This window comes from Orcinus orca, chromosome 17 (genome assembly GCF_937001465.1).
Source record: "Orcinus orca chromosome 17, mOrcOrc1.1, whole genome shotgun sequence".
NCBI classification, from domain to species: domain Eukaryota; kingdom Metazoa; phylum Chordata; class Mammalia; order Artiodactyla; family Delphinidae; genus Orcinus; species Orcinus orca.
Genome location: NC_064575.1, coordinates 10,495,322 through 10,517,838, shown reverse-complemented (window position 1 = coordinate 10,517,838; position 22,517 = coordinate 10,495,322). Strand labels below are relative to the sequence as shown.

Genomic DNA, 22,517 nt, shown 5'->3' with positions numbered 1-22,517 from the left:
CATTCACATACAAGTCTTTGTGTGGACACATATTTTCATTTCTCTTAGGTAGAGAGAGATACCTAGGAGTAGAATTGCCGAATCGTATTGTTAGTGTGTATTTAACATTATAAGAAACTGCTCAGCACTTTTCCAAAGTGATTATAGTATTTTATATTCCCACCAGCAGTGTATGAGCATTCCAGTTCTTCCTCATTCTTGCCAACGCTTGCTACAGTCATTCTTCTTGATTTTAGCCATTCTAGTGAGTGAGTAGTAGTATCTCATTTTAGTTTTTAATTTGCATTTCCCTAAAGATTAGTGATGTTGAGCATTTTTTTCATGTGTTTATGGGACATTTGTATATTTTTTTGGTGAAATGTCTATTCACATCTTTTGCCCATTTTTTATTGGATTGTCTTCTTACTACAGAGTTATAAGATTTCTTAATATATTTGTTCCAAATCTTCAAGGGACTTTACATGCCACAAGCATGTACATATGTATGTGTGTGTGTATATATATATATATATATACACACACACACACACACACACATAAACTGCTTGTTTCTTTCATATTCATACTTTGAAATAAAATCCTTTGAAAATAATGGGGTAGAATTTTTAATTCTTGGAAAGAAGCAGAATGAATTTTAAATGGTCATTAACAATCATTAAATTAGTGTTTTGAGGAGTTACCTGTAAGCTCTCAAAGCAGTAGAGTGGTCTTTACAAATCTAATAGTGGCTTCTGTTTTTTCAGTTTGTTCCCTGTTTATAGAGGAGAAAAAAAAACATCTTCTATAGATGCATGAGCGTTCTGTCAAAATCCAAAATCCAGTTCTTTCTGAAGAGGGATAAGGAAGTATCTGAGGAACTAGAAGAGAGAGATTGGAGTCTTTGCTTTTTTTTAATGCTTCTTACTCTACTGAGAGTTAACACATTTGCCTTCTGGTGGGTGGTCTGTGGAAAGGATTAATGTATTACTGACATTGGCATCACTTTGGTCAGGTCCTAGTTCAAAATACAGTTACATGTGTGCGTGCACACCTACATGCACACACGCACACGCACACACACACGCGCTTCCTCAAATGAAAAAGAAGAGTCTATCTGTACCTCAGTTCTCCCTGCCGATTCCCCCAATCCTCGCAGCCCCGGAAACAAGATAATATAACCAACTTACGGGAGTGTTAGAGTAATTTTGGGAGCAATACAGTGAACTAATAAAATCACTTATTTCACCCTGGAATTTCAACTGAAAACTTGCATAACTCTACACCCCATCATCTTTTCCTCTTTTCTAACTTTTTGATAATATTGTCTATTTATTCTCACCTCCATAAATAGAAATGAACTCTAAGATTTTTTATCTGCAAACATTACTCCAAATGACTTTGGCAATAATCTCCAAAAAAATTAGAATTAAGACAAATTCAAAATTGGTTAATGTTAACTATTTATAGGAAATGTATTTGCATATATTTGTACACTATGTCCTATTTCCGAAGTCCCTAAAGCAAAATTAGAATTCTTAAAAGATACAGCCTCATCCATGGAACTGGTAGAGAGAGGTAGCTCATTAAAACGATGAGGCCCCTTTCCAATCATGACATGGTGACGTCCACCAGCCTCACCAACACGCACACAGCCTTGTGTTCAAATGTGAGAGAAAGCTAAGATCATGAGACATTGAAGAAAGCTTCTATCGTGAAAGAGAGAAACTATGACAAAGAAACAGAAAGAAAAGAAAGGAAACAGACAATTCGAGGACAGAAAAAAATCCTCAAAAAACTATGTTTAATCTTAGAAACAGAAGAAATTGCATTTATAAAACAAGAATGGAATGTAATTTGTATAAGGTAGAAGCAGAGAGCACAAAAGGCCTCTTGGAAATTAGAAATCTAAGGTAGAAATAAAATAATCTCTGGAAGGGAAAACGTCAAGAAAGGCTCTTGTTGAGTAGAGCAAAATAAAAATTGATGGAAAATAAGAGAGGAGCTATATGAAAATTACAGGACCATATGTCTAACCATATTGTGAGTGATTTTAGAGAGGACTGAAAGAGATTGATAAGAATTAGTGATGGGTACACAGAAAACAAGGCAAACACAGAAACAAAGCAATTGAACACTACCTAAGTAATGATCATGGTAAAAACACGGAAAATTGATTTCAGAAAACAAGTGGAAGGGTGCACATAAGAGGGAGAAAAGTGAGCAAAGGACACTGCAATAATTATGTTTAAAATATGTGGAAGAGGGCTTCCCTGGTGGCGCAGTGGTTGAGAGTCCGCCTGCTGATGCAGGGGACACGGGTTCGTGCCCCGGTCCGGGAGGATCCCACATGTCGCAGAGCGGCTGGGCCCGTGAGCCATGGCCGCTGAGCCTGCGCATCCGGAGCCTGTGCTCCGCAACGGGAGAGGCCACAACAGTGAGAGGCCCGCGTACCAAAAAAAAAAAAATATATATATATATATATATATGTGTGTGTGTGTGTGTATATATATATATATATATATATATATATATATAAGGTTATCTTTAATAGAAATCTAGACTTTTCAAGACAACTTTAGAATTGTCTGTATTTAAATGATCTGTATATGCCTTCTGTGTCCCATGTTCTAACATTAGTGATGATGGAGTTCCTGGAATAGTCATACATTCCTTTTCTGCAGTGACTTAAAATCACCAGCCAAAGTCAGGAACCAGTATTTGGAAAAGAATGGTATTTTCCCTTTCTAAAAGCCCTCTGATTCATGACAAGAGCAAAATGTTGCCTTTCTCAGTGCTGTGTGCTGTATTACAAATGTAGAGATACTATTAGTTTTTGCTATGTTAATGTTTTACCCAATATTCAAATATGGTTCTGAATTATTGCATTATGTAGCATATGGTCCTCAGGCTTTTCATTAGCTTCCCACCTCAGCAAACCAGAATCCCCTTGAATTACCCTTCCTATGGTTCTGACATGCCGGGCTTGATTATTTTAGTGCTGGCCTTCAGAATTTGGACCTTGGTTTCTTCATAGGCTTGTATTGATGAAATTTCATTTGATAACTTGACTATGCATTTCTATATTGTTGGCATTGATCTCTATATTGTCATTCCCAAGCCTCTCTGGGCTAGTCCTCTGTTATAATTTAGTTTCCACAAAACTGTGGGTTCTGATTTTTTATTAAATGTTTCAAAATCAAATGATTTAATCAAATGTAAGAAATGATGAGTTAATGGAATTGATATCTCCTCCATGGAGTCCAATCAAATCCTGCCTGTAAAATAAATTAGCAACTGATCATCTCAGAAATTACAATTCGGTTGCATGGTTTTCTATTTTAATTAAGGACTTGAAATAACTCTCCATTATGAATCGATTTCCCTCTTTTAGAATTGTCTAGGCCATTTAAACGTTCTTGACCAGCTTCCTCCTAAGATTCAGGGCTCTTCTGAGCCACTCTTGTTCTTCTGAGTGTGTTCATTCAGAGAATATAAAGCCCGGAAAAATGTAGGAAGGTGATTCTGGCGCCCCATTTCCTTACCACCAAATCATATATGGCAGCCCTAAACTAAAATCCAAATCAGGCAAATAAAGGAAGTATGCTAGCAAATGAAAAAATGTCTTAAAAACTGGTACTCTATTGAAAACTTTTAGGAAAGAGAAATAAGGAGAGGCCCGTGATTATATTTATATTTTAGATACTCCCCAGTAGTAATGTGAAGATGGTGATAGCAGCTAACACTTAGTGTTTACTATGTGAAGGCATTGTCTTCAGTTCTTTACATGCACTAACTTACTTAATTCTCATATGAGGAAAGTACAGTGGTAGAATGTCCATTCTACAGATGAGGAACCTGAGGCACAGATAAGTTAAGCAAATTGGCTAAAGTCACCAAAATTGGTGGTAGTTTGCAGAGACCCAGATCTGAGCCACACAGTGTAGAGAGATTAATCAGGAGTTATTGTGTAGCAGCGAACACAAGAACAGATGAGGGGGCTTCCCTGGTGGCGCAGTGGTTGAGAGTCCACCTACCGATGCAGGCGACGCGGGTTCGTGCCCCAGTCCGGGAAGATCCCACATGCCGCGGAGCGGCTGGGCCCGTGAGCCATGGCCGCTGAGCCTGCGCGTCCGGAGCCTGTGCTCCGCAGCGGGAGAGGCCACAACACTGAGAGGCCGGCGTACCGCAAAAAAAAAAAAAAAAAAAAAAAAAAGAACAGATGAGGGCTGGACCTATGCCCTACTTAGCCCAAGGTCAAGTTTATAAAGAAATGATATTCCAGTATTGTGGTCATTATGAAGCCTGCTTGAGACTCAATTAAGTTTTAAATTATAGTTTTATAAAATATGCCTTGACATTATTATTCCATGGTACCAACCTGGGCATTCCTCACGGCAAACAAACAAAAAAACCCTCAATCATAGACCTCTCAGAGTAAAATCCTCCACGGATGTGGTTTGGCTTCTTAGCCAAAGAAGCATCTACAAATCACTCACTTGATCAAGGCATTAGTATAAATCTGCTAATGGAATCGAGTTTAGAAGGCACATTGTACAGACAAAGCTTTGTTCAGATCACACAATTGCATAGATGAACTGACAGTTAAAGATTCAACTGGAATATGGCTTGAAGAGTTATGCTCTAGGGTGTAAAGATACATTTAGTTACGTTTGTATTAGTTTTGCTCTGATTCCATGCCAATAATGGAGACATTTGTAACCATTAAGCATTGCTTGCTTTTACATTGCCATTACATTTAATGCTTTGATCAAAAGTGCTTGAATGGTGAATATCTTTGCTACTGGGAAATTAAGTCAAGTTTTAAGTCAGTTGCCATCCTGATAGAGCCAAAACATTTCAAGAGTAAAGGTCTTGTTTCTGCCAAAGTTAACAGATCTTCGTAGAGTGGTACAGAGGTTACCAACGAGCAGAGAATAGAATCATTGATAGACTGAAAAGTGGCATTTTTATCCAGGAATTTTTCGTGTATTTTTTTGTGAGGCAGAGGTTGTGTGAACACCAGGTGCCAATCACACAGCACCAGTGGATTTGCAAGATTATAGGACTGGGGAAAAAATGAAGATTAAGCACAGGGTACAATGGAGATTATCTATGGTAATGAATTGTATAATTTCTCTAGACAGAGTTGGATTAATGCTCATCCTGAAAAGAGATTACAGGAGGTCTGATTCTTGCAGTAAACAAATATTAAGCAGATCATACATGTACCGTATATGAATCAAGAGTCCTAAAGCATATATGATTCATCATTTACAAGGGGAAACAACCTGTTCCCTAACTGTGCACATGAGATGCACTGGAGTCTTGTGAGGGGGGTAGAGACAGTGTCCTCTGTGCCGCAAGGCTTCTTCCTTCAAAGCCTTGAAGGGTCTGTCAGGTTGTCACAGCCCAGCAGCTGCAACCCCAGTTGTGACGAGCACCCCGCCCTCCCGCGGCTGTCACGGAAACCAACTGTGCCTGCCCCATTGGCAGGTTGCCTGAACCCTGGAAGAAGTAATGGGCGATCCGGTGGCACAGTGTGTCCATGCTTTGTACAGTTACAGAGTCTGACCCCCAGGCTCTGGTCTTCCTTTTTGGGGTGTGGTTGTTTGTGGCATGGGGTGCGCACATCCTCAGGGCGGACCTCAGGCTGCTGCCTCACTCCCCAACCTCGGAAACGGTGCGCTCAGTTTTAGAATCAGCGTTTGATTGATTTGTAGAGCTTTTGCCATCAACTGCTTTTTAGAACACAGTGCTCTCTGTACCTGCCTTTCGTGTTCACACTAAAATAGCATCTTCTTTAAATTTCCACACAATACACTGAGAAGGGCACACTTCGGTGAGATTCTTTCCAAAAATGTTAACAACCTCAGTCTAATCATGTGAAAACATCAGACAACCCAGGTTGAGAAACATCCTACAAAATCAATGACAAATAATCTTCAAGAGCAGTATGTTTTTGTCATGCAGGTCAGATGACCAGAGGGCCAAACCCCTGTAATTTCGCCACCCCAAAATAATGACCATTAACATCTTAAACCATACTAGAGTCTTTGCATTTCTATTCCCATATTTTCTTTAAGGAAAATAATATTATTCTGTTGTGCCTGTGGTTACTTAACTGCTTTATTCACTTAAAGGTGTCCTGTGAACGAATTTCTCTGAGAAATAAGTATTGGTGGACTCTGAGGTGAGTGTCTCTGTCTGTGGATAAAGACTCAGGGCGGAGACCTTCACATCGTGTCATTGCCGCTCACCCTTCTTCACAAGGTGGAGCCGTGGACGCCACCAGCTCAGCCCACCAGGCACTTTGTAGTCAGGGAGTCGCTCCATACAATTTAGCTCTTCACCTTCTTGAGCTGCAGGCATCCAGGGAACTTCCGTGATTTGCTCTAAAAAGTGCCTCCCTTGCTGGAATTGAGGGTGAGAAATTTCTTGAGCAGGTTTTCACATTCAGTGGACAAGTAGAAGGAAGTATGGTGGATTCCACTCAGTACCTGTTCCTCCTGTTCCTTTAAGCTCTGTCCATCAAAAGGCAGGGATCAGTGACCAGTGTATTTATAGGATGACTCAGGCTCCCCACATCCACTGTGAGGCCATCTTACTTCTGGCCTTGACGGCACAAGGGGGTGGGGGGCTGGCACACAGGGTATCCCACTTACTGCCAAAGGTGAATTCGTGGCTGAAGCCAAGGTCTGCAACCTTGACGTTCAGGTCAGCACCCAGGGTGGATTTTCTGGCTGCAATACTGTACCGTGGACATTCTTTGCCAGAATTTGCCTGGAGCCTCTTTCTCTTTCATGCTGCCATGATCCACCAGGTAATGGAACATCTCACCTTCGCCAGCATACTCCACGACAAGATAGAGTGTTTCCTCCGTCTCCGTCACTTCATATAATTTCGTCATGTTGGGGTGACCCAAGGCCTTCATTATCTTGACTTTGTGGGATCGTCTCTGGAGCCCCGAGGAGTTCTGCTGGCTCTTGTTAATGACCTTCACGGCCACCTCTTTCCCAGTCAGGATGTGCCGGGGCCACCTCACCTTGGTGAAGGTATACTTGTCGGTGGTCATTGCCCACGTGGGTCTCATCCTTCTCCTTGGCAGACGTGGAGGTAAGAAGCCTTGCAGCAGGTTGCCTTTTACTGCATAGACAAAGTGCCCCAAGGTCAGCTTAAAATTGAGAAAAGCTGGTGAAAAACTTGATCCAAATCACCTCAAAAGAAAATCACCTCCAAAGCCCACCTGAAAAACTGATCTTTATAATAGAACCAAAGCACAGGGCCAGACAAAAATGAAGATAAACAAACAACAAATATTAACAAACAGACTTTCTGAAGTGAGAAAAATGAATAAAGAAAAAATGGGAAAAACAGTATAAAGAAAAAAGACAAATGAGAAAAAGAAATTTAAAAAAAATGAGAAAAATCAAAAAGGAAAAGTGAAAAAAAAAATAGCACACAAAATAGTCAAAAACCCTGCAATGCCAAGGAAGAAACTAACTTCGGTCAGAGCCCCTCAGGTCACTGAAAACCAGCTTCCTGCGCTACAAGATACAAAAAAACTTAGTCCAGGCAGGGTCTTAAATAGGTGCTTGGAATTCCATTACAGTGGCTCCTTATGAGGTCATAGCGAGAAATGGACCTAACGTGGTTGAGGACCATCCCCAGTAGATGTTCTCACTTTTTGGTGTCTAGAACTCTTCACTCTTAAAAGAAAAAAGAAAAAGTTGCAGATTGTACCAGTTTACATACTGACCAATCCTAAAATCTAAAATTGCCTGTCTTTTGTAAAAATCTCTTTAACTTTTTTAAAAAAATGGAAACTGATATATGTTTCCTGCTTAAAATTCATTATATATATGCTTTCTTTTTTACAGCAGTTTAAGGTTTACAAAAAAAATGAGAGGAAATTGCAGAGTTCCCCAAACCTCCTCCTGACCCTCCCAACAACATAGTTTTCCATCTTCTTAACATCTTGCATCAGTGTGTACATTTGTTACAATTGACTCAACATTAATTCATTACTATTCACTAGAGTCGTAAAGTTTACATTGGGGTTCACTTTTTGTGTTGTACGTTATGTGGGTTTTGACAAATGTATAATGACATGTATCCACCATTACAGTGACATATAGAATAGTTTTACTGCCCTAAAGACCCTGTGTTCAACCTGTTCATTCTGCTTTCCTTCTCCCCTAACAACTTGCAACTACTGATCTTTTAACAATCTCCGTAGTTTTACTGTTTCCAGTTCATAGGATTGTAATCATAATGTATGTAGCCTTTTCAGATTGGCTCCTTTCACTTAGCAATATGTAGTTAAGGTTCCTCCAAGTCTTGTTAGGACATGATAGCTATTTCATTTTATAGCTAAATAATATTCCACTACGTGGACTTATATAGAAGTTTGCTTATTCATTCACCAGTTTAAAGACATCTTGGGACTTCCCTGGTGGCACAGTGGTTAAGAATCCACCTGCCACTGCAGGGGACTCCAGGTCGATCCCTGGTCCGGGAAGATTCCACATGCCAAGGAGCAACTAAGCCCGTACACCACAACTACCGAGCCCACATGCTGCAACTACTGAGCCCACGCACCGCAACTACTGAGCCCGCGTGCCACAACTACTGAAGCAAGGCACCTAGAGCCCATGCTCCGCAGCAAGAGAAGCCACTGCAATGAGAAGCCCATGCGCCACGGCGAAGAGTAGCCCCCGCTCGCCAGAACTAGAGAAAGCCCGTGTGCAGCAACGAAGACCCAGCACAGCCATAAATAAATAAATAAATAAATAAAGTTTTAAAAATTGGATTATTAAAAAAAAGGACATCTTTATTGCTCTCAAGTGTTGGCAGTTATGAAAAATTTGCTGAAAACATTTGCATGCAGGTTTTTTGTGTAGACACAAAATTTCAACTCACTTGGGTAAATACCAAGTATCATAATTGCCGGGTTGTATGGTATTATGTTTAGTTTTACAAGAAACAGTCAACCGTCTTCCCAAGTGGCTGTACCATTTTACATTCCCACCAACAAGGAGAGTTCCTGTGGCTCCACATCCATGTCTGGATTTGGGGCTGTCCATGTTTTGAGTTTAGCCATCTCGTTGTTTCAATTTGCAGTTCCCTGATATCATACAATGTGGAGCATTTCATATGCTTAGTTTCCATCTGCATATCTTCCTTGATATGATGTCTGTTCAAACCTTTTGCCCATTTAAAATTTTTTTTCTTATTGTTGAGTTTTCAGGGTTCTTTGTACATGTGGGATACTGGTCCTTTATTAGAAGTGTGTTTTGCAAAGATTGTTCTTCCAGCCTGCAGCTTGGGTTTTCATTCTCCTTTTAATACCCAAAGGGTTCTTTGCAAAGCAGGAGGAGGAGCTGGTGCTCTCTGGCTCACAACCTTCCCACTGTGTTTGCCTCCAGCACATGCACTTGACCCTTTCCCCCCACCCAGTAGAGTCCCTCAGCCCGACGCTGCCCTAACTCCTCAACTTTTTCACCTGCCATTGACACAAGTTTATGTGGTGTGTCCAACAGACTCATAATGAATGTTTGCAGATGAAAAAGGCCATGTGGCTCCCAGGCCAGCAAACAACTTCCTAGAGTTGAAGATTGGTCACACCTGTTCCTGGAAGCAGCCTACCCTGCCATGCCGTGCATCCTGCCATGGTCCTTCCCAGAGTCCCAGCTTAGCATGATGTGGCCTGACTAGTTTTTCCCTGTCCTTCCACTTCCTTTCTTTCTCTTTCTCCTTAATGCCCACCCCCCAAATTCCTGTTTGCATCTTATGCAGAGACATTTCATTAACTCTTGGACCAGGTCATGTCCAGAGAACCTCATCATAAGCAGACACACACCTGGTGAAGCTGTTCTGAATAATGATCATTCTTTCCTTGAGAAAGTCAGCTCTTTGCAGAGACTTCGGGCCTGTTCACCTGAAGTTATTGAGTCTTTGTATATCTGGGCGTTTAACAACTTCATTTAGCCAGTGATTGGAATGATAGGGAAGTCCATGCTTCAACCCTGAGCAGCTCCATGAAAGGTATAGATAAGCAGGGAGGGTTGACAAACCAAAGAGTCCAGGCTGAGCAAAACCACTTCCAGGCACTGCTTGCAATATACAAATAACAAGAAAACTAACCCGGCTCTGTGTACCAGCTACTTTCAAATACTCTATCTCAGCCTGATTGGTAAATCTCTAAATTGAATATTATTATTCTCATTCAGGGGAAGAAACTGAGCATCTATCTACACATAGCTAGCATTGGGATTTAAAATTTCCCAGGACAAAAAAAAAAAAAAAATTTCCCAGGACAAGTCAGAGGTGCAGAAATGTAACTTTAATTCTTTATAACTGAACTCAAATTTCCAAGCCCCTATTTCTGCTGATGGCAGAAAACACTGAATATTTGCACTGAGAAGTTGCTCAGTCACTTCTTGTTTAAAACTGGGTCTCTTTTATACAAAGATTAAATGAGATTTGGGATTCTCTCTTCCCCTTCCTTTCTGTTGATCTGGTGAGTCCTGTTGTACAGATGTTCATGCTGTTCATCTTTGCTTCCTGGGGGTGCCTCCTGGCTAGGGTTTGGGGAGTGGTCCTCCCCCTTTGTATCCCTTACTGAAGTGCTCCAGTTGGCTGTCACTCACCTGGGTTCCAGAGAGAGCAGAGCATGTGTGTCTATTGCTGCACCTGGGCGCTTGCTGAGGCTGCTAGGACACCAAGGCTCAGACACTCCTCCATACACTCCTCCTTAGGGACCTTCCATCCACAGCCCTGCGGTGAGGCTCCCTCTCACCAGTATCCTGAAGAGCATGTGGATTCTTAACTCTCCAGAGTTGTGGGAACATTTCTAGGCATCCCGGTGCCCCCACTGGAGCCAAAACATAGTGGAGGAATAGAGGATGTTTCAAGAATACACTTCTAAGAGACACGACAAGGCGAATGACATTTCCAGTCAAGTAGCTTCCAGAGTAAGTCAAGGAAGCATAAAACAGAGCAGCTTCAAAAGTGCCTTGCTGGGGCTTCCCTGGTGGCGCAGTGGTTGAGAGTCCGCCTGCCGATGCAGGGGACACGGGTTCGTGCCCCAGTCCGGGAAGATCCCACATGCCGCGTCCGTGAGCCACGGCCGCTGAGCCTGCGCGTCTGGAGCCTGTGCTCCGCAACGGGAGAGGCCACAACAGTGAGAGGCCCGCGTACCAAAAAAAAAAAAAAAAAAAAAAAAAAAAACGTGCCTCGCTCAACAGCAAAGTTTGTTCCAAAGGTCAGTGTTATCTTCGGTTACTGCAACGCCCTTCAGTTGTGTAGTTTCTGAAATTTTAACCACCCACACAAAGAAAATCTTTATTAATTAGGAAAAATAAAAAAATTATTAAGGTAACATTGCAGATATTAGGTGACCTGATACGAATATATTAAGTCTTTATCAATTTTTAATCAACACGTAATTTTATTTTTCCTGGATTGCTGTGCATGTATCAAGGTTGCTCCCTACTTGCTTAGGAGGTTATTTCAATAACTGAGATTCCTAGCCTAGAATGATCATGGGAAAAATGGAAAAGAAATTACTTTGACAAGTATAGATTGCTTTGGAAAGTGTTGGCCTTTAAATGTCTAGGGGAACAGTGTGTGACAGGTCAGATCTTCTACCTGTTTATTAAACGAAAGGTGTAGCAGAAAGACAAACTTCATATGTCGTTGGAACCCAAGTATTCTGTGTTGGTCCACTCTTAAATTTTATGTGCTTCTTTTTCACCAAAGGAAAATGTCTAAAATGTCTTTTATATTTTATAGCTATCTTATGTATTTAGATTCTTCTCCACTTTTTGCTTCCAGACAAGTTTGGACCGTACTTGACACGTTGCATAAACTTTAAGATGTGTCCTACAACTTGTAAGGAAGACCTTGCGAGCAGTGATGCAGTGGTCTATGCATAGAACATGGGTTTAATCATTGAGAACCTTTGTAAGCTTTAATTTGTATAATTTACAGGATATGTCCTTGTGGTCTGTTAAATAGTGAAGAGGATATTTGAGGAAGTGTATATTGTTTGAGTAGGAAAAAGAGGGATGTGGACCATTGATTTGGGGGGAGTTTTTTAGTTACCCTCCATTGTTTCATGACCTGCTCCTCAAGCTTTGGAACTGGAGCACCACCAATAAGTGTTAAGCATCCTATCCCTTCACTCAGCAGTGAGCAGTCAGTATTTCATTTTCAAAGTCACAGAGCATGAGAGAGACAAATAGCAGTATTTGTGCTGTGCCAGGTGTCAGCAGGCCTTTCTGGTTCATTATGGTGATGTCTTTCCTCCCTAAATAATTTTTACAAATACACTGATGAAGACAGATTTCTGTTATTTGTCTTTGATGGGTCGTAAGTTGAACTAGTACTATGTTTTTTCCTGAAAATATGCACAGTTGTGACATGGTGTTTAATAGTTTGAGGCTTATTTCTGCCAGAATGAGCACAGCTGAAAGGAATGATGACCCTTTCATCTTTGTAACAATAAAATGGTTTCCTAATGTGTTTCCCTCACTTTGAATGTTAAGTTCATATTCCCCTGGATTTCTGAGCTCCATCTTTTACCCCCTCGGAAACCCCGTGAAGAATACAACTTTGGACCGCGTGACAGAGCACAGAGGATGAAATGAGTTGCATTAAATAATGATATGACAAAAAGCCTTTCAAAATCTTTGTCACAATGCAACCTTCAAGTAACATTAAACAAAACAGTATAAGTAGGCCACGGAAGAGAGTTCATATCTTGAAAGGAAATTTTGTGAACTAGATCGCTTGCAGATTTTGGAAGAGTCATTGGTGAAGAGCCTTCATGCTATGGCTGGGGATCTACTCTCTAGTCACATGTGCAGTCTTTTCTCGTTTATCAATCTTTGGACCTAAAATTAACTGTTGCAGTGTTTTCTTGGTACACTTATATATTTCTCAAAAAAGCAGGTCTTCATTGCTCAAGTTACATTCAAGAAAATCATGGGGAGTGGGGTGAAGAATAAGGTGCACATTTCTATGCAATGTTTCCTGTCTTCCTATTCTAAGTATATGTATTTAAACAACAGCATATATTTTGTAAATTAGTATAAAGATAAACTGTCCTCTAAAAACAGAAAGGAAAGTTTTGATACTGATTTCCTTTATTTCTAGCACACCTTGGATTTATTTTGTTTCAGTTTATTTTTCCCCTGAAAAATCTGATATTTCTTTTTTTCTTTTAACTTTAATTCTACCATGTTGGGTTGTGGGAAAATAGAAGCTTCTGATAGGGTTAATCTAGCTACATAGAATTCCATGCTGAGTATGAACATAATCTTGATCTTTGATTAGATCTGAGCTTGTAATATCTTGTGATTAATCAAAATGGGTTGTACTGTGTGTAGTATAAGTCATCTTCACAGATGGGATAGAGTATCATCAGAGTTCTCCTGAATATTTGTTTTAATCCCTTCCAGGATAAAATGGCTTTGGATCTTTTTTTAAACTTTAAATCAGATTGAGTTCACCAAATAAATGACTAGGAAGAAACATTGTATTTTATTTTTTGGCTGCGTTGGGTCTTCGTTGCTGCACTCAGGCTTTTTCTAGCTGTGGTGAGCGGGAGCTACTCTTGGTTGCGGTGCACGGGCTTCTCATTGTGGTGGCTTCTCTTGTTGCGGAGCACAGGCTCTAGAGCACAGGCTCAGTAGTTGTGGTGCACAGGCTTAGCTGCTCTGCGGCATGTGGGATCTTCCCGGACCGGGGCTCGAACCCATGTCCCCTACATTGGAAGGCGGATTTTTAACCACTGCGCCACCGGGGAAGTCCCAAGGAAGAAATTTTGAAGTCCAGTTTTGCTAGGATTATAGGTCAAAAAAGAAGAAACTTGGTTTTTAATTCACAGTATTTCACTGTTTCACTGAACACACTTCATATGTTAAAAAGAATTATCTTGTAAAATTTAACAAATATTCCTATTTATTTGTAGTTTGAATAAAAATCTTCATAAAAGAATATAACAAAACACCCTTCATGGAAATAATGTTGAAGTTCTTGTTCTCAACAGCATAAAAGATTTTTCAAGATTAATAATCTCCCCTCTTCTAATTATGTAATTCCAGTCTAGTTGAAATCTGACAGCAAAGAGCTTTACTTTGGCAACTAAACTACCTGACATCTAACCCCCAGAGCACAGCAAGAGTGCTCAAACACAAAATGTTTACTGAATGTGTCTGTCATTTCAGCCAACCATTTGGGCCTCACAAGACACAATTTCTCACAAAAGTTGCTCACCAAAAATTGTAAATTGAACTGTCTGCCCCAGAGCCACACACACTGGAGGGGCTCAATAAATACATGTTGATGATTATATATGAATCATTGAATAAAAGAACTGAAAAAAAACTGTACAATTCATCCAGTCTACTTCTAGACTGGATTAATGACCCACAGGTATTAAAATAAGAATGATTTAATTTCTCTCTCTCTTTTTTTTTTTTTCTATAGGAGACCTGGTGAACCTCCATTGATAAAAGGCTGGCTTCCTTACTTTGGAGAAGCCCTGAAATTACAAAAAGATCCCCTAGGTTTCATGACTACTCTTCAAAAGCAGTATGGTGACGTTTTCACTCTTTTCCTTGGGGGTAAGTGGCACAATAAGTTCCTTACTTGTATCATAATTTCTCACTTGTTCTTTAATGTTGTTATATTTTTCTCTAGGCAAAATATGGAATATTTGTACATTATTGCTTTATTTGTAGGCTACTGCAAAAGAAAACTATGTTTTTGAGTACAGTAACCCTCCCATTAAAAAACAAAGTAGAGAATTCTCTTGAGGGTCCCTAGGGAACCCCGCTCTCCTGGTATCACCTGTCGTTTGGTTTGGTGTAGCTTACCTTTAAGAATTGTTTCTTGAAAAGCTAGAGTACGTTAATGGACTTGATTTTGTAGAGCAGTTTTAGGTGTACAGAAAACTGATCAGACAGTACAGACAGTTCCCATATATCTCCTCTTTCCCCTGATCATAATTCCCCCTGTTATGAACATCTTATATTAGTGTGGCACATTTGTTGCAACTGATGAGCCAGTATGGATACAACATTAAAAGTCTGTGGTTTGGGCTTCCCTGGTGGCGCAGTGGTTGAGAGTCCGCCTGCCGATGCAGGGGACACGGGTTCGTGCCCCGGTCTGGGAAGATCCCACATGCCGCGGAGCGGCTGGGCCCGTGAGCCATGGCCGCTGAGCCTGTGCGTCTGGAGCCTGTGCTCTGCAACAGGAGAGGCCACAACAGTGAGAGGCCCACGTACCGCAAAAAAAAAAAAAAAAAAAAAATCTGTGATTTAGGGGCTTCCCTGGTGGGGCAGTGGTTAAGAATCCTCCTGCCAATGCAGGGGACACGGGTTCAAGCGCTGGTCCAGGAAGATCCCACATGCCACAGAGCAACTAAGCCCGTGCACCACAACTACTGAGCCTGCGCTCTAGAGCCCGAGAGACACAACTACTGAGCCCACATGCCACAACTACTGAAGCCCGTGTGCCTAGAGCCCATGCTCTGCAACAAGAGAAGCCACTGCAGTGAGAAGCCCGTGCACTGCAACAGAGCAGCCCCCACTTGCCGCAACTAGAGAAATCCCGCTCGCAGCAACAAAGACCCAACGCAGCCAAAAATAAATAAATAAAATAAATAAATTTATTTTTAAAAAAAGTCTGTGGTTTACACTAGAGCCCACTTTTTGCGTTGTCCAGTTCCTTGGGTTTTAACCAATGCAACATGTCAGGTATCTTCCATTACAGTATCACACAGAATAGTTTCACTGGTCTAAAAAATCCCCCGTGTTCCACATATTCATTCCTCTTCCCCTCCCCCTGAGCCCCTAACAGCCATGGATCTAGAATATATTTTTAATTTAAAAGTATTTGTTATGGTTCAGTGCACAGAGAGCAGTGTGGGTCTAGGAATGTTCCACAGCTTTCATTAGCACAGATGTAAATAAAGTAATAATCTTGCTGGTGAAAACAAATATATCTGTTATGGTTCTAACTTCAATAAAATGTTTACAAAACAAGGAAAAAGCACACAGCAGCATCACTACGTAACCCAACATCACTGGGCGCTGAGAAGCTGGAATGTGCTCAGCTCATCCTCCTTGAAGGCCCATGCTCTCCAGCTGTAGCAGCTATATCTCTGGCCACCTAACAAACCTCTCCCAAATGTCATGCCTCAAAACAACAGCTGGTCTGGCCCAGGTCACCTGTGTGGCTTGAGTCATCTGGCTGATTGACTGGGGCTTAAATGGCCCAAGGTGGCCTCATCACATGCCTGGCTGGGCCTCCTTCTCCACATGATGTTTCGTCCTCAAGAAGATGTCCTTATGTGGCAGCTAGTATTTCAAGAGAGTGAGAGGAAAATCTGTAAGGCCTCCTGAGGCCTTGGCTCACATGTTACAGAACCTCACTTCCAGACTTAGTACAAGCAAGTCACGGGCCAACCCAGGTTCAAGGCTAGGAAAATAGATTTCCACTTCTTCCTGGGCAGAGTGGCAGAGTCACATTGCAAAGGAGCCCATGTAGAAAGAGAGAAGAAGTTTATCGTGGCCATGTTTGCATACAGTCTTCCACGTCAGCTTATCACCTGGGCTAGGCATTCCTTTTCTTCACTTGTGTCTGCCCTGTCCCAGAAGGCTAATCTCTACACAGTAGATCATCTCCACGCCTTTGCCCTCTGACTTCTGGTTGGGTGTGCAGGTGGAGGGCAGGAAAGCTGTGTTCTAGCTCTCCACCTCTTACTGGTCTCTGTAACACAGTTCACTTTCCTTCCCAAGAAAATTGAAGACATCAGGTATGCTCACACTCAGATCCCCACGTATCTATCAAATGTTTCACAGTTATCCTTACCACCTCTGCTCCAGTTTCAGAGAATGTTCAAGACAATCCATTTACCTGTCCCCGTGACCCTTACTGTCTCCTCTGGGCTGGCATTACATTATTTCTTCCTCCCATATATGTATCTTCATTATTTTCTCTCTTGGGTCCTTACCCTAAGCTTCTAACCATGCTTAGTCTTTCCTGTATTTTCCTTCTAGTTAACTTTTCACTTCTGTTTTTTCTCTTTTGCATCTAGATTTTTAAAGAGAGTTACCTACCTTTGCTGCCCCCGGTTGTTTAGCTCCCAGAGACCTCCTAGCTGTAGCCAGCTTTCTGCCTTGCTGAGGTCATTAATGGGCCATCACCTGCCTGGACCTCTCTATCTGGTGGACAAAGCCGATCCCTCATTCCTTCTCAGAACACTCTGTTCCTTCACTGTCTTGACACTGTACATCCTGCGTCTTCCACCGATGCTGAGCATTCCTTATCTGGGTCATATTTACACGTGCCTCTTTCTTTGCTCAACCCCCTTTATCTTTCTCTAACAGTCCTTGGAATTTTATGTTCTACTCCTAAAGAATTTAGATAATTTCTTCATACTGTAATCATGTTGCCAAGTATCTGAAGCAACCTTTTGTACGTAGAGCAACTTCACTTTTGTGCTACCATTTCCATGTCATTGGGAGGAAAAAAAGGATCCAACTGGATGAAATGGTCAGCATGGTCGGTTTCTCACAGGAATAGGTAGTATTTGTTTCATTGCATCTTACTCCCTTGGCTGGCAACTGGCAAGTCTCTTCCAACAGTAATTATGTGCACTCTGATTTCAGAAGAATTGAAATGGAAAAAAAATCATGTGTCTTAGAAACAGAGACATTGTAGTGTATGTGGTGATCCTCATGAGGCTCTTCAGGGTCAAGGCTCCACCTACCTCTCCAGCCCCGTCTCTTGCTACTATAATGCGCCATTAACACAGCAAATTGTTGGAATTTCCTCCTCATATACCATGTCCTTTTGTGCTTCTTTTTCTGTCGTGGTTCTTTCTGCCAGAACGCTGTTCTTCTGTTTCTCAGTCGTCCTTGAAAGATGACTGACGTGGATGCATCCTTTGAGGCCATCGTCACGTATCGCTTCCTCCCCAAATCCTTCACTGACCATTTCCCTCCCCATGGTATGTTTGATGCCTCTTCTCCAGGCTCCAATTACTCCTAGTATAACTTCTGTCATGGCATTTAATAAATTGTGAGTGTATTGCTAATTCACTTGTCTATTTCCCTTCATTATTTTCTAACTTCTTTACTGCCAACATTTAGTTCAGAGCTCAGCACTGATTGATTCACAATAAATATTTGATAAGGAAATTCCCAGTACCTTAGAGCTGATGAAATACTTACTATAATACAAATAAAGGCCATAGCTGGGGCTTCTATTCTAAGTGAACTTTTGGCTTTGTAATACAAAACTGTATTCTTCACTTAAAAAAGTTACTCTTGGGGGGAAATAAATTAGGAGTTTGGGATTAATATATATACACTACTATATATAAAATAGATAATCAACAAGGACCTACTGTATAGTACAGGGAACTCTACTAATTATTCTGTAATAACCTATGTGGGAAAAGAATCTAAAGAAGAATGGGATGACCCAGCAATCCCACTACTGGGCATATACCCTGAGAAAACCATAATTCAAAAAGAGACATGTACCACAATGTTCATTGCAGCTCTATTTACAATAGCCAGGACATGGAAGCAGCCTAAGTGTCCATCGACAGATGAATGGATAAAGAAGATGTGGCACATATATACAATGGAATATTACTCAGCCATAAAAAGAAACGAAATTGAGTTATTTGTAGTAAGGTGGATGGATCTAGAGTCTGTCATACAGAGTGAAGTAAGTCAGAAAGAGAAAAACAAATACCGTATGCTAACACATATGTATGGAATCTAAAAAAAAAAAGGTTCTGAAAAACCTAGGGGCAGGACAAGAGTAAAGACACAGACGTAGAGAATGGACTTGAGGACACGGGGAGGGGGAAGGGTAAGCTGGGACGAAGTGAGAGAGTGGCATGGACTTATAGATACTACCAAACATAAAATAGATAGCTAGTGGGAAGCAGCTGCATAGCACAGGGAGATCAGCTCAGTGCTTTGTGACCACCTAGAGGGGTGGGATAAGGAGGGTGGGAGGGAGACGCCAGAGGGAGGAGATGTGGGGATATATGTATATGTATAGCTGATTCACTTTGTTATAAAGCAGAAACTAACACACCATTGTAAAGCAATTATACTCCAATAAAGATGTTAAAGAAGAAAAAAGAAAACAAACAGAAAACCAGTTTCACTTGTTATCTTCATCTTAGATACTGAGAAGCTTGCTGAATTTCTCATGTCTAAATAATTTGGCCATGGCTATCTTTTTAAACTCAACAGTAGACAGCCATAGTTGAATACGAACTGCTACTTCCCTTTAGCTTCTTCCTAGAGTTTGAATAAATTCCTGTCAAAAATCCTTATTATGTATGTGGTTCTAATGATCAGTTTGCAAAATAGCTCATTTGGAAAATGTGAATGAGGAACAGCGTCTCCCACCGTTGTCCCATGATGTGAGTTCAGTGCGTGTATGTTTCTTGCGTGATGAGCAAATGATTGTCATCCCCAAAAGTCTCAAGGGACGTGGATGTCATCTTAATAAAGAAATTAAAAGGTACATCTTTTCATGAGAAACCACGTAAATTCGTGACCTGTCGCAGAAAATAGTTCTCTAATTGGTTTTGTGTGGTGGTGCAGCGGAATCGTTTTCCCTAGATGTCACCCCAGCAAAGCACCACTGTACATCACTGTCAACAGCCAGCGAAATCTCGCTGATAAGAGGGGGAGGATAACGTGGTCATCCTCATAAAATAAAAAGTTGGTTCACAATCCACTCTTCCAATGAATATTTTCAGCTTGACATTTAAAAAACGTCTATTGAAGAGCCAGCTAAACATGGAGATCAAAAGGTTATAGTTATGGAAACTTTCTTTAAAATTCCAATTTATCTCATATTTCTTGACTGGGCATTTCTATTTCAAATAGTCAAATAGTTGTTCTGAATTCTCTTGGATGTGTTTCTGCACCAAATATCTGAAATGAAAGCATCAAAATTCAGGTTATAATGACCCAGATGTCAAACTTCTTGTGTATAAGACATCAAAGTGAATGATGTGTTTTTTTTTTTAACATTTAGTGACATACTTGGCATCACGTAGCTTCACCTTCCTAAAAGAAGTAATTTTGAAGGAAGTGAAAAGGCTGTTGAGTTAGTAAACCATCGTATGCAGGTTATTCAGGAATGCTGGGGTTAATATCTTAAGGCCCAGCCAGCTCCTAAAAAAGGAAGACAATGAAATTATTGGTAAAGAATACATTAGAAATTTTGACCCCATTTCAAATTTACTGCTCAAAAGGATGGTTTTATATATACGTATACTTTTTTGCAAAAGTGAACCTCGTTTTCACATTTATATTTTAGACGAATGCAAACTCTGAAATTCTTTAAATCAATGTATCACATCAGCTGCTGATAGCTTTCTTCTCCCTTCTGAAAACACAGCAAGGGATATTGTTTCTATCTTGTGATCTTTGTGAACTAGGCAACTTGCCTGTTGACACGTGGCATTCATTTACATAAAACCACACTGGAACAAAAGTTATTTTTGCTCAAGAATCCATGGCCTTTAGAATAACTTTTCAAATTTCCTTTGTTAAGAAATTTAAATTCATTTTATGAATGTATATGTGTTTTCCTAACTGTCTTATTAAAGATTACAAAGAAACTCTGGTTTTGCATCTCACGTTAGCAGATGGTGGACAGATGGTTTAAATTAATATTAATTTTGGAAAACTTAGCTTAAATTGTTTATACTGAAGATTAAAAGTTGGAAAGCCAGCTAGCATCTCCAGTGTTATTAGTACTTCCAAACCCACTCAAAAAGTAAAATCCAGAAAATCAAAAGGTCTTACTCAGCAATCCACATCTTATTCAGATGAGAGAGTCAGTAAAGCGTAATGCCTTGATGTTAAAGAAAATCAAAATAAGAATGAGAAAAAGAAAATACAGATCCCGGAGTGTAAAGAGTCTTGAAAAGAGTGAGAATTTTATCTACAAATTGCTTTAAACTCATCAGTAATGATTTTTTAAAAGAACCTGTATGCAACAAACTGTTTATTAAAAAAATATTAAAATTGGTTGCTAACCAGACACAGTTTTCTACATTTAGCTTTTACTGTTTTTATTTGAAATTAACCTCATAGTTTCTTCCCATATCCTTACCCCCAAGGTGAGATAGAGAAAGAGAGAGAGAGGGAATATATGTGTAGTTTGGATGAATTCTAGATAAAAACTGTAAGGTCCATGAAGCTTCTACTTCAGTAGGCCAATAGCCAGTGGCTTCTGTTGCCATGGCTGGATAGTTTTGCCTTTCCACTTAGATTTTGATGAATATAGAAAATTGGTCAGAAAAAAATTCAAAATATTCTCTAGAAATTATGTTTTACAGACTGAGCCTTTTATATATTCTCTGAATTTTACTGACTAATTTAAAATAACTCTGTAAAGACATTTATAAGCAAAATCCTTTTGTTTAGTGAAAGGAGAAAAGTATGAATCACCACCTGTGAAAATGCACAGCCTTGCCTAAAATTGTATCTTTTGCAAAGTAAGAGAATTCACTCTTTTTTCAATTATTTGTCAGGCAGATGCTGGCAGTTTTATTTAATTAAGCTGCCATGGTAAAGCAGGTGTCATAAAATATGCCCAAATCCAATTGATTCCTTTTTCTTTCTTCTCCGGAGGGGGGGGGGGAAGAAAATCCAGTTTACTTTGTAGATACAGCTTTAGGGTCTGACCAGAATGAGTAGTCTCTTCTAGCTTTACCCTCACTCCTAGATTGGCCCACCTTATTAAATAAAAGGGGAAAGAGAGTGGATACAATTCAAGTCATACGATTTATTTTTAGAAAAAGAATTATAGCACATCTATTCATGTACACTAAAAACTTAAACTCTGTTTTACAATTGTAAAACAAAAAAACATTTATCCTGTTTCTAGGATTAGGTTGAAAATTATTCAAAACTTTATCCTAAATCTGGTACCAAATTGAATTTAATTTCTGTGATGCTGTTTGAGTTACTGTAAATAACAAGCAAGAAGTTGTTCATCTAAGAAAGCTTCACGCACACACACACACACACACACACACACACACACACACAGGAATGATGAGGTGAAGAGCTAAGTATAGATGATTCGACAAACTCTCATGTCTAATTATTTACTGTTTTCTAGAAGACAAGTGTTAAAGTTGTAGGATCGTCGAAATTTCATGTGTGCTCTTGGAAAGGGAAGACTTATTAATGCTAGCATTGAATACTGCCTACATATTACCTCTAATTAGCAGGAGTCTTAAAGCAGCCCTCCAGTGAGAAGGAGTCAGCACCGGGTAAGGAAAAGAACAGTGCGTGGGGACTGTCTTCTTGTCTAGGCTCTGCCACTAAAAATGGTGGCATGATCTTGGCTCTTAACTTCTCCTGGCTTTCTTTAGCTGATAAATGCTGGAGAGGCTGCAACTAGGAATCTCCAAGATCCGTGCCAGTTTGGAGAGACAGACCACAGTATGACTCTGTTCCTCAATGTGCCTT

General features: G+C 40.3%; 1 protein-coding gene across 1 annotated transcript in view; it reads left to right on the top strand.

Annotated features, from left to right (window-relative positions):
- Positions 1-22,517, top strand: part of LOC101272520 (cytochrome P450 7B1) — a 189,689-nt gene that overhangs the window by 142,527 nt on the left and 24,645 nt on the right. Inside the window, exon 2 of the mRNA XM_004274972.3 lies at positions 14,473-14,609. Coding sequence (XP_004275020.1) covers positions 14,473-14,609 — 137 coding nt within the window. The remainder of the gene's footprint in view (positions 1-14,472; positions 14,610-22,517) is intronic.